The 12417-nt window shown below is 44.5% G+C and overlaps 1 protein-coding gene across 6 annotated transcripts in view; it reads left to right on the top strand.

The window, feature by feature from the left end:
* The window catches only part of Mbnl2 (muscleblind like splicing regulator 2), a 159705-nt gene that overhangs the window by 41929 nt on the left and 105359 nt on the right, over positions 1-12417 (top strand). For all 6 annotated transcript variants that reach the window (XM_032917745.1, XM_032917750.1, XM_032917748.1 and 3 more), the window contains exon 2: positions 5868-6489. In XM_032917745.1, the coding sequence (XP_032773636.1) occupies positions 6316-6489 (174 nt within the window). In that variant the 5' untranslated portion in view covers positions 5868-6315. The remainder of the gene's footprint in view (positions 1-5867; positions 6490-12417) is intronic.

The following is a 12417-nucleotide window of genomic DNA, read 5'->3' as shown; positions in this document are numbered from 1 at the left end:
GTGTAAAAAAAAAAAATGAGGACTAGGAAGTCAAAGGGACAAGAGCTCTTCACTGTAATTGCATGTATGCAAAATAACATTAAAGGGATCCTCTCCTCTGAGTTACTCAATGGCTAATGAGTCCTTGACTGTCTGACTCAGAAACCAGTTTGTTTTGCAAGGATCCTTTAATCAGTGCCCCAGGAGGCCTCATCTGGCAGGCTGCTAAGGCAGCCCAGGTGACCAGGAGTGAACCAGGAAGGCTGTGATGAGCCGTCCCAGAGCCGTTTCCCTCAAGGCGCTCTTAAATTTTGATCAATCTGCGCCTCAAGATTGGACACGATGGATGTTTTTGCCTTCAGAAATGTGCAAATTATCCACAAAGTGGGACACCTGGGGGGTCCTCAGCCTGGGCTTGTCTGAGGGTGTGGAGCACTGGGACGCCACCCACCTCCTCCCCTCCCACAGCGAAGGGGCAGGCATTCCAAGATTTCTGGCCGCATAATTTAGCAAATGCCGTAGAATCCCAGCAGCAAATTCTTTCATATAGTCCAGAGTCACAGCTCTCCAAAAAAGCTGACACTCTTGGAAGAGTTTTAAATAAATTTTGAAAAATGGAAGTGCTATACGAGGAAAATACCCTAAAAATAGTTGACATTGGTGTGCATCGTTGAATGGGAAAGGCCTTTCGAATTTCAATAAATACTATGGGAAGCCATTTATCTTTGAACTTGGAGCGAGTCTTCCCTTTGAAGACAGGGAGCATGGGTGTTGGGCTTAGAAACATGGGCAATGGGCACATGTGCTTTACACAACAGCCCTTTCTCCTCATTGACAGCTATGTCACCAGATGAAAAGTCCTTTACAAAACAACACCTTCCCCAGCCCCGCCCCAAGGCCTACATTTTCAAACCCCCTGAGGTGAGCATTGCTGGTCTGAACCCTCACCCTCTCCCCAGAAATCTCACCTAGAACAGAGCTGCTGGGTGCTTCTGCCCCTCTGCTTTTGCTTTGTTTTGACTGGTCAGATGTGAAGCCACTGAGGGGAATCCTGTGTCTGCCCTCCTGTAGCTGCTTCTGCGGTAATCTGTGAACACAGAGAAGCAGCCATCTTTGTCCCTTCAGCATCCAAGAGAAGCATAGCGCCGGTCAAGCTGGCCCCTGTCACTCCAGGTCCTGCTCTTTGACAATCACAGGACTGGGAACAGGCGTTGAGATTGAATTGTTCGTCCCTGGGGCAACTGCCCATCCTCAGTTTGCTTGACCACAGCAGAATGCATCAGGGTGCCCACTGGAACGAGCGATTCTTTAGGTCATAGCCAAACGGCCTGTCAAAACCTCACTCCCGTAGCTTTGAATTTGGTCTTGCCTTAAAATGCAGATGTTCACCGAAGGAGGATCGGGAGTTCATTCAACAGACATTTATAGTGTTTTCTACAGACCAGGTGCCGGGCGGAATTCAAAGGACTCAGAAATAACAGCCAAGCTGCATTGTACACACAAAGCAAATTCCGTAGGAGTTTTCACTGGAGTGGGGTGGGTAACTTAGTGTTCGTGGCCTCACCAGTGTTTACAGTTCTTCTGAATTAAATAGTAGAACACTTGTTTAAGCATAAATGGTCAGGCTTGAGGGCTGTCGTAGGGACTGGTCCCTCCCCCTGTGCAGTCATGCAGTATCTACTGGAGTATGTCTTGCTCCCAAAATCAGTGCTGGGGCAGATGATCCCACCCAGGTGTTAATTAATGGCTTCTATGCAGAGCTTCTGTACGGAGGAAGAGACTTGAAAATGGGTTCCATAGTGAGTGGATGTCTAGGGAAGGGCTCTTTTGTATCGTCTTGCATTGGGACACAATGTATCATAACTGTTTACAACGGGCTTTCCTATTTGGCATTCTTGTAACCCACCCTGTGGTAGCCTCCATGAGAATGTATGAGAAGCTGAAGAAAGTAGTTGGCGTATCAGGACTGGAAGGTCAGGGACACTGGTGACATGCCCGGAAAAGCATGAATGGTATTTTCACTGCGTATGCAATGTATATTTCATAGAGTTTACAAATTGATAAGGGGGAGTCTCATATACTTAACTTGGTCCGGTCATGCTTGATCATCTTCCAATAGCTGTATCGAGAGGGTCTGTTTAAAACTGAACGTAAATGGAAGGATAAAGACTTAAATGTGGTCACATAGCCCGCATGGAAGGGGCTCCCATACTGGGTGGCACAGCCCAGCACATATCTGCTCTCCCAGCTATGTGCAGCCGAGCAGATCCAGTGTTGAATTAGATCTGCGTGGGCATAGCCAGCCGGGTCCTTGGTAACAAGTTAAAACTTGGTCTTCTCCATCCTCTCTTGTCATCATTGCTCATCAGCCTCACCCAAACCTAGTTCAAGCCGCTTTGTCTTCCGGGGTCCCACAGCGGCTTGCTCATAGCTACTTGTGACACCACAAGGAGAGGAGATTGGGCCTTTCACGACTAGGGACATAACCTCTCAGACAGGAGCAGAGAGCGCCCTCGGAAGCACACAAAGCCGCAGATTTACAACAGCAGACTTAAAATAGCGGTGTTCCTGTTACGGGGTGCACACCCTTTTCCTTGGCATAAAGTATCTGTCATCGAAAAGCTTCTGTCTTCCTAACAGCAAGTTTATATTAAATATTTACATATGGAATCGTTGTTTAAAAAAAAAAAAAGCATCTGAGGAATCTTAACCCCTCCTCTGCACAAAGAACCTCTAGGAGCCAAAAGTAGATTGTGTTAACCGGGGACTATAGGATGGGACGTGGAGAAATTTGATAAGAGGTGGCCTGTTCAGTAATGCGGTGGCCAACGGTAAAAACGAGGTGTGGAGCCCTTGAAAAGGGCTGTGGTCCTCACCTGAGGAACAGAGATGTACAGAGATGATCTGGCATGTGTGCTTGTTTTAAGACCTTGGTTATAACCTCCATAAATGTACTGTTTCATTGGCCGACGGAAAGAAGTTTGTCCAGGGCCCAGATTGTTGTGAGAGTCGGTAAACCCTCTCATTTTTTTTTTTATCAAAACGTAAGCAGGGGTCCTTTCTCTGGGCTGAGAGTATCGCCTGGTGTGGCTTCTGTGGATAAAGACTGTTGAACCTTTCTCCTTGTTTCTCTATGTGGGACTGCCTAGGTTTACCTACCTGTGAAGCCTGGAGGCTGGGGTGGCGACCCTGTTGCCTCTGAGGACAGTGTGTACCTCATCCCTGTCCTTCCGAAACCTGCCTAACTTGAGGGTTTTGCATGGTGCTTTCTGAGTATGAACTGAATGCATTTAGAATATCGTCCGAGGCCCCTCCGTCACCGGTGCCCCATGTCCGCTGGTGAACAGAAACATTCCTTGGCTTTTACTCCCCCGATCCTTCGTTCTGTACCCGTTTGGAGGTGGGCTGGAGGTGACGAAGCTGCAGGTCCAGGCCAGTTGGTGAAACCTGATACAGGGTAAATTTGGTTATTAGACTCATCTTCTTAAGCTCGCCAGCCTAAGCTACTTGACGTTGCTGCTGTGAACACACACTGGCAAGCAGACAAGCAGGAGCCTGCCTGGCCCCCTCAAATATCTTATAATTGAAGCCAGCGATGTGTCACAGCTTTCATTTGTTGTCCATTTCCCTGAACGCACACACGCATATCACTTACACTAGCACTGGCACAAACAAATCAGAGAATGATACAGGCGAAAAAGCAGTTCCCTCCCACCATCCCGGGTATGGAATCTTGTTAAATCAAGGTAAATGACCAAATAAACCTGTGGGACACCATTGCGGTTCCTCCCTCCCCTGTGAGAGACATACCAGCTCTCTCCAAGATGGAGGATCCCAACTTCAAGGAAGTCTGTTTGGCTTGGTCTGCTTGGGTTAACTGATTTTCACCGATGCAGGGACTCACTTTTTTTCTGGGAACGGTTGTGAAGCATCTAATGATTACTGCCCTCTGAACTTACTTGGTACGGGCCGTTTTGAAACACAAGTCAGTGTCACTAAGTACTGGGATACATTCTGATAAGTGTGTCCTTGGGTGAGCTCTTTGTACGAGCGTCATCAGAGGTGCTCTTGCAAGGGAGCCCAGATGATGTAGATCAGCCCACTTGATGTGACCTCTTGATGCTATCAAGAGCTATGTTAACGCAGATGTTTGAGGCTGTCAGTTGTGAAACTTGGCATACTATGTACACAGAGTGCATTCCAAAGCAACCCGAGCTGCAGTGAAAACAAAGCCCAGTGAGAGACTCTCTCCCAACCATCAAGGGTTAATGCCGTGCTTCCATGTGACAAGTGCTGTACTGGGCTTGTATGTCCAGGGTCGTGCAAACCCATGAGAAACACATCACATTTTAAAGTTGTGCTTGGAAGTTAATGTGACCAAGACCTAGTCCAGTCACAGGAAACTTTAAGCCCCATTCTGATTTTTTGACAATATCTTACATGTAGCCTGTCATTGATAGAAACCTCCTTAAGGGTTTAGCATGACTAATCTACTTTCAGTCTTCATGAAGTACCCTTGGCTATACGTTTTTAGAAGGACATCAAGGCTTATGTTACGTATGATGACTGCAAATGGTTAATTTACTTTTATTTGTGTTTATCAGTTTTAGTGTTACTAATTTCATGATCTTTGAAGAATGAAAACAGATGAAACCTGCTGACCTTAGACATCTGACATCTGAGTATTGTTATAGGCACGCCTTAAAAAGGCACTCTAAATATACACATTCTAAATACACCTGAACAGTTTTTGAAAGTTTATTACATTTTTAAACTTCTCTGTGTGAGGGGTGTCTGGAGGCACGAGAACAACTTCCAAAGTCAGTTCTCTCCTTGTACAGTGTGGGTCTCAGCCATCAAACTCAGGTTGTAAGACTCGGCAGCAAATTACCCACTGGTCCATCTCCCAGGCGGGAGAAGGGAATATTGGGTTGTGTCTCAATCAAAGCTAAGCTGAACCTGATTGAAGTCAACTTGCATTCATCTCATCCTGAGTTCAGTTGGTCAACGAGGACTTCTTGGGGTCCTAACAGATACCATAAACTAAGGCATCTTCAAAGAATTGTCCTTACCTAGCATCGTGATGCTGGGAAGACAGGCACCAAACAAATAGCAGAAACAAAGAAGTATTCAGAGTTCAGAGAGTAGATGTCAGGGGACCGGGTCTCTCTACCCCAGCATCAGATCTCTGTAAACTCAAAAGAACTCAAGGAATAGGGAACCCATGCTTCATCCTAAATAATATTATCTCCATTTCGTAGGAGAGACACATCCCTACAGTTGTTTATAGCCTTCCCAACAATAAAATCAATGACCTCAATGTGAAATTAATTGGGAACCACATTTCTAATACACTGTTTGGTGATTAAGCACATTAGATGGAATTGTTTCAAAGGGCCTAATTACTGTGTCTGCCACACTCATCTGTCTGAGTCACTCCTAACTCTTGGAGTGTTGCCTAGATCAGTCTGTTTAGAGTTTTAGTTGTTCCTTCTTTCATTCCTCCTCCTCCTCTTCCTCCCCCTCCTCTTCTCCCCCTCCCTCCTCCTCTTCTTCCTCCTCCACTTGGTATCACTTTTGCTGTGAAAAGCTCTGCTGTGAAAAACTATACTTCTACAAACTCTAGATCTGAGCTTAGTGGATAGGTCAAGTGTTTGATTCCTCTGAGCTTGGACACAAGTTGATGCCATATTGTTTTGCAGGTTCATGGTTTAAAATTGCCTTGGAGATCACTCTTGGAGGCACCAGCTCTCAGGGAGTTCTTTCTGTGTTCAGCTCTCGGGGGTTTTGGAGTTTTTTGTTTCTTTATTTGGTTGGTTTTTGTCGTGTGGACTTTACCTTGACCCTTTCGATGAAGTAATCTGATTTCGCTAATCATTTAATTTCAGAATTTAAAAAGGACGAAGGAAGGAGACCGCCATCCTGCTCAGATACAAAGATCTAAGAGGGTTGTTTCCCCCGCATCCTCCAAAGCTGTGAGCATCAGAACTAATATTTTCCCAAAGAGTGCCATCGTATTGAAGTCACTTTATTAAGGAGGGGGTGTATCCACAAAAACCGTCAGGAGACCAGAACCCTGGGAGCCGGAGATGACAGTGAGTACACATTGCTTGTGGCTTACAGTCTTCCAGTGGGGCCTGTGGATCGGTGACTGACTTCCTGCCTGCTGATACATTCCCCCTCCCCGGTTTCCTGGATTGGACTGCATCGAGGAATTCACTACTTACCTTCCGACTTCCATGTTGGAGTTTTCACGGCAGTAGTTTCGAGATCCTTGAGACTCGGGTTGATCTCATCGCTTAACACAAAGGAACCGAGCCCAAAGTAGTTCTCATCATGGCCTTGAACGTTGCCCCCGTGAGAGACACAAAGTGGCTGACGCTGGAAGTCTGCAGACAGTACCAGAGGGGAACGTGCTCACGCTCCGATGAAGAATGCAAATTCGCTCACCCCCCAAAAAGTTGCCAGGTTGAGAATGGAAGAGTAATTGCCTGCTTTGATTCCCTCAAGGTAAGACAGTCATTTTGCTTGTCACCTCCAGGTCGAGTTGGGCTGGCAAAGAGAGAATTTTGCACTGAGCTCTGCAGTGTTTACCATTCAGATTGGTTCCGTCTTCTTTGCGATGGCTACTGGGAGGTTTGCGTTTCGTTTTGTTTTCACTGAAACTTATTTATACCAGGCGTACAAAGACTTTTTCCATATCTGTGTTTAAGTTAAAAATGCATGGCATTGTCTTTCCGGTCTGGCTTCACATTCAGGTGCCCAAGAGTTTCAAATCAAAGTCAGGCCATTGGCAATGGCTGTACGTGTTTTATTAACAGTTGCTCTTCTCCGGGTTCCATGAAGGTGAAAAGGCTGACCTTACCACTCTCAGTGCCAGTCACTCTGATATCTCTATTTCTCTTCTGGTGGCTTCTGTTCTTGACTAGAGTCTTCCTAAACTGCTTCCTGAGAGGGTTTTCATTCTCTCTTAAAGATGTTTTAAGGCTGGCATAGATTACTGAGTACACATCAAAGCTAGGTTCTTGGAGGACCTACTACTGTCTGTGAGGAACATCATGAAAGAGCCCAGTGTGATTCAGAGTCCACTTGATGAGCTCATGTCTGGATGGAAAGTAGGGCACAGTGGCAAATAATTGTGGTGCAGGAAGAAAGACAGAACACATCCATGGCAGACCTCAGAGGAGAGCTGGCTTCCACCTGACAAGAAATACTTGTGGAGCTGGCCTGCCCCAGTCGTATATTGGGTTGGGTTGGAGAAATGGGAGAACTCAATGACAAACTCTACTTGGAAAAAGTGGGATGATTTGGCTGAGAGCCCCCTGAGGTTTTCTGTAACCCTAAATTATGCTGCTTTGAATTCCAGACCGGCTTAGGTAGTTTTAAGGGCATAGTGACATTGTCAACAATAGAGATGGTTAAGACGTAGCTTCATGTTTCTGCCTGTGCAAAACTCCAATGTGCTTAACAATTTAAAAAAAATATTACTGGTGCTCTTGATGTCCTGTCTGAGAGGCCATGGTGCTAGGAGTTTACAGAAGTGACCTGACCCCATTCTTAGGTGTTGAAGAGACTGGGTGTTTAAGGTGATTAAATCACTTGTCGAAAATTATGTCTCAAAGCGGGGAATTGGCTCAGTTTGTGAGGCCTTATGAGAGCCTGGGTCTATGTGGAGAACTCACATGAGGAAAGAAAGAGGAGGTACATCTAATCCTGGTCAGTGCTTGGGGAGTAGAAGATGGGGATGCCTGTGGCCAGCACAGACCAGTTAGCAGGTCCCAGGCCAGGAGAGATGCTGCCTCAATGGAAGGTGGATTGCATCCAAGGAACAACACTTGAGGTTTTCCCCTGGACCCACATGCACACCCCAGACACAGACACACACATATACATGCACACACCTCCCACTCTCTTCTCTCTCATACACATGAACACCAAACACATACACATTCACACATGTATACACACTCATACACATAGACTATACACATGCTCACACACATACACACACTCACACACATTATACATACACTACACATTCACTCACACACACACACACACACCTCCCACTTTCACCTCTCTCACACACATGAACACCAAACACATACACACTCACACACATACACACACACACATATACCATACACTCACATATACATACTCACACACACCATACACACCTCTCTCTCTCTCTCTCTGTCTCTCATACACACACACACACACACACCTCGTATACATCAGAACACACACACACAAATTATGTCTTAAAAGACTTATAATTCTAAATTATCACTCTTGTAAATATGTCTTCAAACCAATGTTAATATTTATGTATCTTGAAAAATGAAGGGCTTGGGGATTTAGCTCAGTGGTAGAGCACTTGCCTAGCAAGTGCAAGGCTCTGGGTTCGGTCCCCAGCTCCGGAAAAGAAAAAAAAAATGAAAAATGAAACTCTGTCTCCATACTGAAAGCAGAAGAACCCATTCTTAGCCTAACAGAAAAGAAAGCTTGAGAAATCAGGTGGGAACTCCATATAATAAGCCACCACTGTTTTAGACGCTTTTGTCAGAAGAGGCTCATCTGACCAGACCAAGCTGAACAGATAAGTCATAACTGATTTGAACTGTAGTCATTTAAGTCCATTTCTGTCTTTGTATTTACTTACCTTTCCTTTCATTGAAAAAGGAAAGGCAGTCTGAACTTAGCCTTTCGGTCTTCACCAGTGGAAGTGCTCCCTGTGAAGAGAGATTAAAGCTGGCTCCCGAAAGCTTCAGATATGAGGCAGCTTCCCTCAGTTATCCAGGGGACGTGGTACCACCCACACACCGCCGATGACATCATGCATATAAAATCTGTCCTGTCACATGCACACTCAGAAGGGTTCTAACGAACGCACAAGACACCCGTCACTCTCTAAGGACCCCAGCCACTGAGGTATCCAAGGCCCCCAACTTGCCCATGGCAGAGGAGAGCTACCTCAGGCTTTCGCACCTAGAGAGCTATACTGATAGTTTTGACTTACATGACATACTGGCTTATGCCCTCCTGATGTCCTCTTTGACTTGCATGACGTAATTGCTTATGCCCTCCTGACATCATTTTTGACTTGATGACAGAGTTAATTTTACCCTCCTGACATCTTTTTGGCATTTTTGTTGGTTTTCATTTCTTTACTTGTTTAAGTCAAGGCGTGCTAGTTTGTTTTAATGTTACTACTAAAAACACCCAGTGAAGGAGGAAACAAAATGTAGAAATGGGTCTGAGATGAGCATTTAACTACTAAGGTCGTCTACAATTCCTTTTGTTAACCTAGCCTTCTCTAGTTGAGCAGATAACGTTAAATATCACTGCTTTTTTTTTTTTTTTAAAAAAAACAAAACATTTCTTCAAGTTAGAGAAATGTAGGGGAAATTTTCTTGACTACCGAGGCTCAGTGCCCCTCAACTACCTCTGAGTCAACACTCCCAGCCAGACCCCTAGTTCTTACAATTCACCACATTACCGTAGACTCATCAGAACTACAGTGGGGTCCAGAACCATGAACGAGGGTAGGTTTAGCACAAAATTCAAGGAAGAAGCCATGAGGCTGCTGAGCATTGGTCAAGCGAAGGGAGACTTTCAGATTCATTTTCCGAAGTGTGCCGCACCCTCATTCAAGTGTGGGAGCATCCCAGGATTCTGCTCCAGGCTCAATCCTGTTTTGAGAACCGTGGACTTGCAGGTGACTTCATTTGGATGTGACGTCATATACGTTTAGATTTATCAAACTGTAAAGAATGTATAAGGAGCCCCCAAGGCACAGGTGTGAGATGGGCGTCCGTCTAAACACCTGCTCCCCGTCCTCCCTGCTTTCCTTGGGTTATTTATGACTTTAATAACTTTCTGCCCCCAGCAGTAGTGAGAATACATGCTGGTGAAAATGGCTGAGATCTGCACAGCCCCCAGCACACTGGTGTGTTCATATTGAAGCGTCGTTTTTTTTTTTTTTTTAAAGATTACAGCAGGACACACAGCTTACAGATGCAGAAAATAGTGGCTCAGAAAGTGATGAGGCTAATCCCCCTGAGGCTGCCATCTTCCTTTCATTTAACACTGGCTGATCCTCCCTTATCCAGACCTTCAAAGTACGACACGTTTTAATCGCTGACATAATTCCTTCAGTAGAAAATCCTATGTCTGACTTCATGGGATGAGGTATAGTCAAAATGTAGTAGTTTAAAGGAAAATCAGGGGGAAAATCAATTATGAGTTAAAATCAGGAAAAGCGTGCTTGCAGACTGAAGAATTTGGGGTCCAGAGTATTCAAGATCTGTATTAAACGGGACAGCGTTGTTCAGTGATGCCATCAGTCACCCCTCCATGCCCTCACACTTCTCTTCAGAAATGTTATTCTAGCTCCCTGTCTCAGTTTCCTCTCATTTAGAGTTGATGCCATTCCTACTTCCTGAGGTAAAGTGTTCCTCCTGATTGACTCTCCACATCCCCCCACCCTAACCCAGGGCTGAGCATGTCAGAAGGTAGCAGTGCTATTCCTATGCCTTCCAGAAGTTTCCCAGTGCTGCCTCTGTAATGGATGACCGGCTCAGAGGGAAGCTGTGTCTAAAGTCAGGATCACCTGAATGAGGGATGACGGCTCCTCAGTCCTATATATCAGCCACGGCATTAAAAAATAATAAGACTTGAGATTTTGATGCCATGTGCTAGAAGATGTTTTATGAGCACCGTGGGGTGTTTGTAACCATGAAAGGAACCTCTGTGGCTGTGTCAATAAAGGAACCACACACTCTTTTCCTTTGTTGTTGTATTGGTACATATGGTTAAACGTTCCATAAGTACACGCTAAAACAAATGTGTGGGCAAGTGTGTGCTGAGGTGTTTAAATCTGTACGTATAAAAAGATGCTTTAACAAAAGTTGTTTTGGAAAAATAGATCGTAGTTCTGACAGTGGCGTTTCTATATTGTACGGCTGCTGCCGATGTGAGAGTATACCACCAGCTGTGGCTTCCTTCATTCTGTAAGCTCCAGTTCAGCTTCGAACTGACGTCACACACACAAACACAGACACACATATACACACATACACACACATAAACACATACACACATATACACACATACATATACACACATATACACATATACACAATACACATACAACACACATATACACATACACACTCATACACCCACACATACACATATACACACATATACACACACACATATATATATACACATACATATACACACATATATACACACATACACACATATACACATATATACACATATACATATACATACATACACATACATACATAGACACAACACACATACACACTCATACACCCATACATATACATATACACACATATACACACATATATACACACTTACATATACACACATATATACACATACATACATATACACACATATACACATATAGACACATATACATATACGCACATACACATACATACATATGCACACATATACACACACAACACACATATACACATATAACATACTCACACAGAATACATACACATACACATACACACATATACACACACAACACACATATACACATATACACATACTCACACAGAATACACACACATACATACACATACACACACATACACATATATACACATACACATGCATACACACATATATATATATATATACACACACATATGCATGCGTGCATGTGCACAATTTTCTGAAGGACGGTTTCTGTTCTGGAATACTGTTTCACCAGTTAGGGTAACTCCATAGAGCCCGAGATGAATGAAATTGCTCTATGGTCAGAGAAGTCATCTACTGCCAGGCTTGGACTTTGACCGGGTTGACCCATCTCTGAGGGTCAACTTGGTGATCCTGGAGCTGCTTTCTCCCAGGGCTGTAACATTTGAGAATTTTCTATTCGAATTCTTTTCCTTGCGCCTGTCAGGAATCAATCTGGTCTATTTTGCAAATAGGAACATCTGGAAAGAAATACATGAATTAACTTTAATGTTTACTGAGACTAAGGGTTTCAGTTTTCTTAAACAGTTGAATTGAGCTTTTAAATGGGAAACCAGCTAATAAAATCTCGTGTTGCTAATTTCGGGTGAAAATTTTCTCACTGTACTTGGGGGAAATTGTTTACACAAATTTTAGAAACTTAGATATTACCTTTCTAAACAGAAATTAGTTGGTGGGCAGGGGAGTGAGCACCGCATAAGCGTGATTTGGGAGGGACTCAAGTTCAGATCCCCAGTGCCTGCCCATATGAAAACCAAGCCCAAGAAAGACCTCATGGATCACAACACCAGCACTGGGGAGGCAGAGATGGGTGGATCACCAGGGCTCCCTCACCACCCAGCCTCACTGACACGGCAAGCTCCGTGTGTACACACACGTGTCTTTGCATCCCTCGGGCACACGCAC

Source organism: Rattus rattus, chromosome 12 (assembly GCF_011064425.1).
Source record: "Rattus rattus isolate New Zealand chromosome 12, Rrattus_CSIRO_v1, whole genome shotgun sequence".
Lineage (NCBI taxonomy): Eukaryota > Metazoa > Chordata > Mammalia > Rodentia > Muridae > Rattus > Rattus rattus.
Note: the sequence above shows the minus strand (reverse complement) of the source record. Positions and strands in the feature narration are given on the sequence as shown.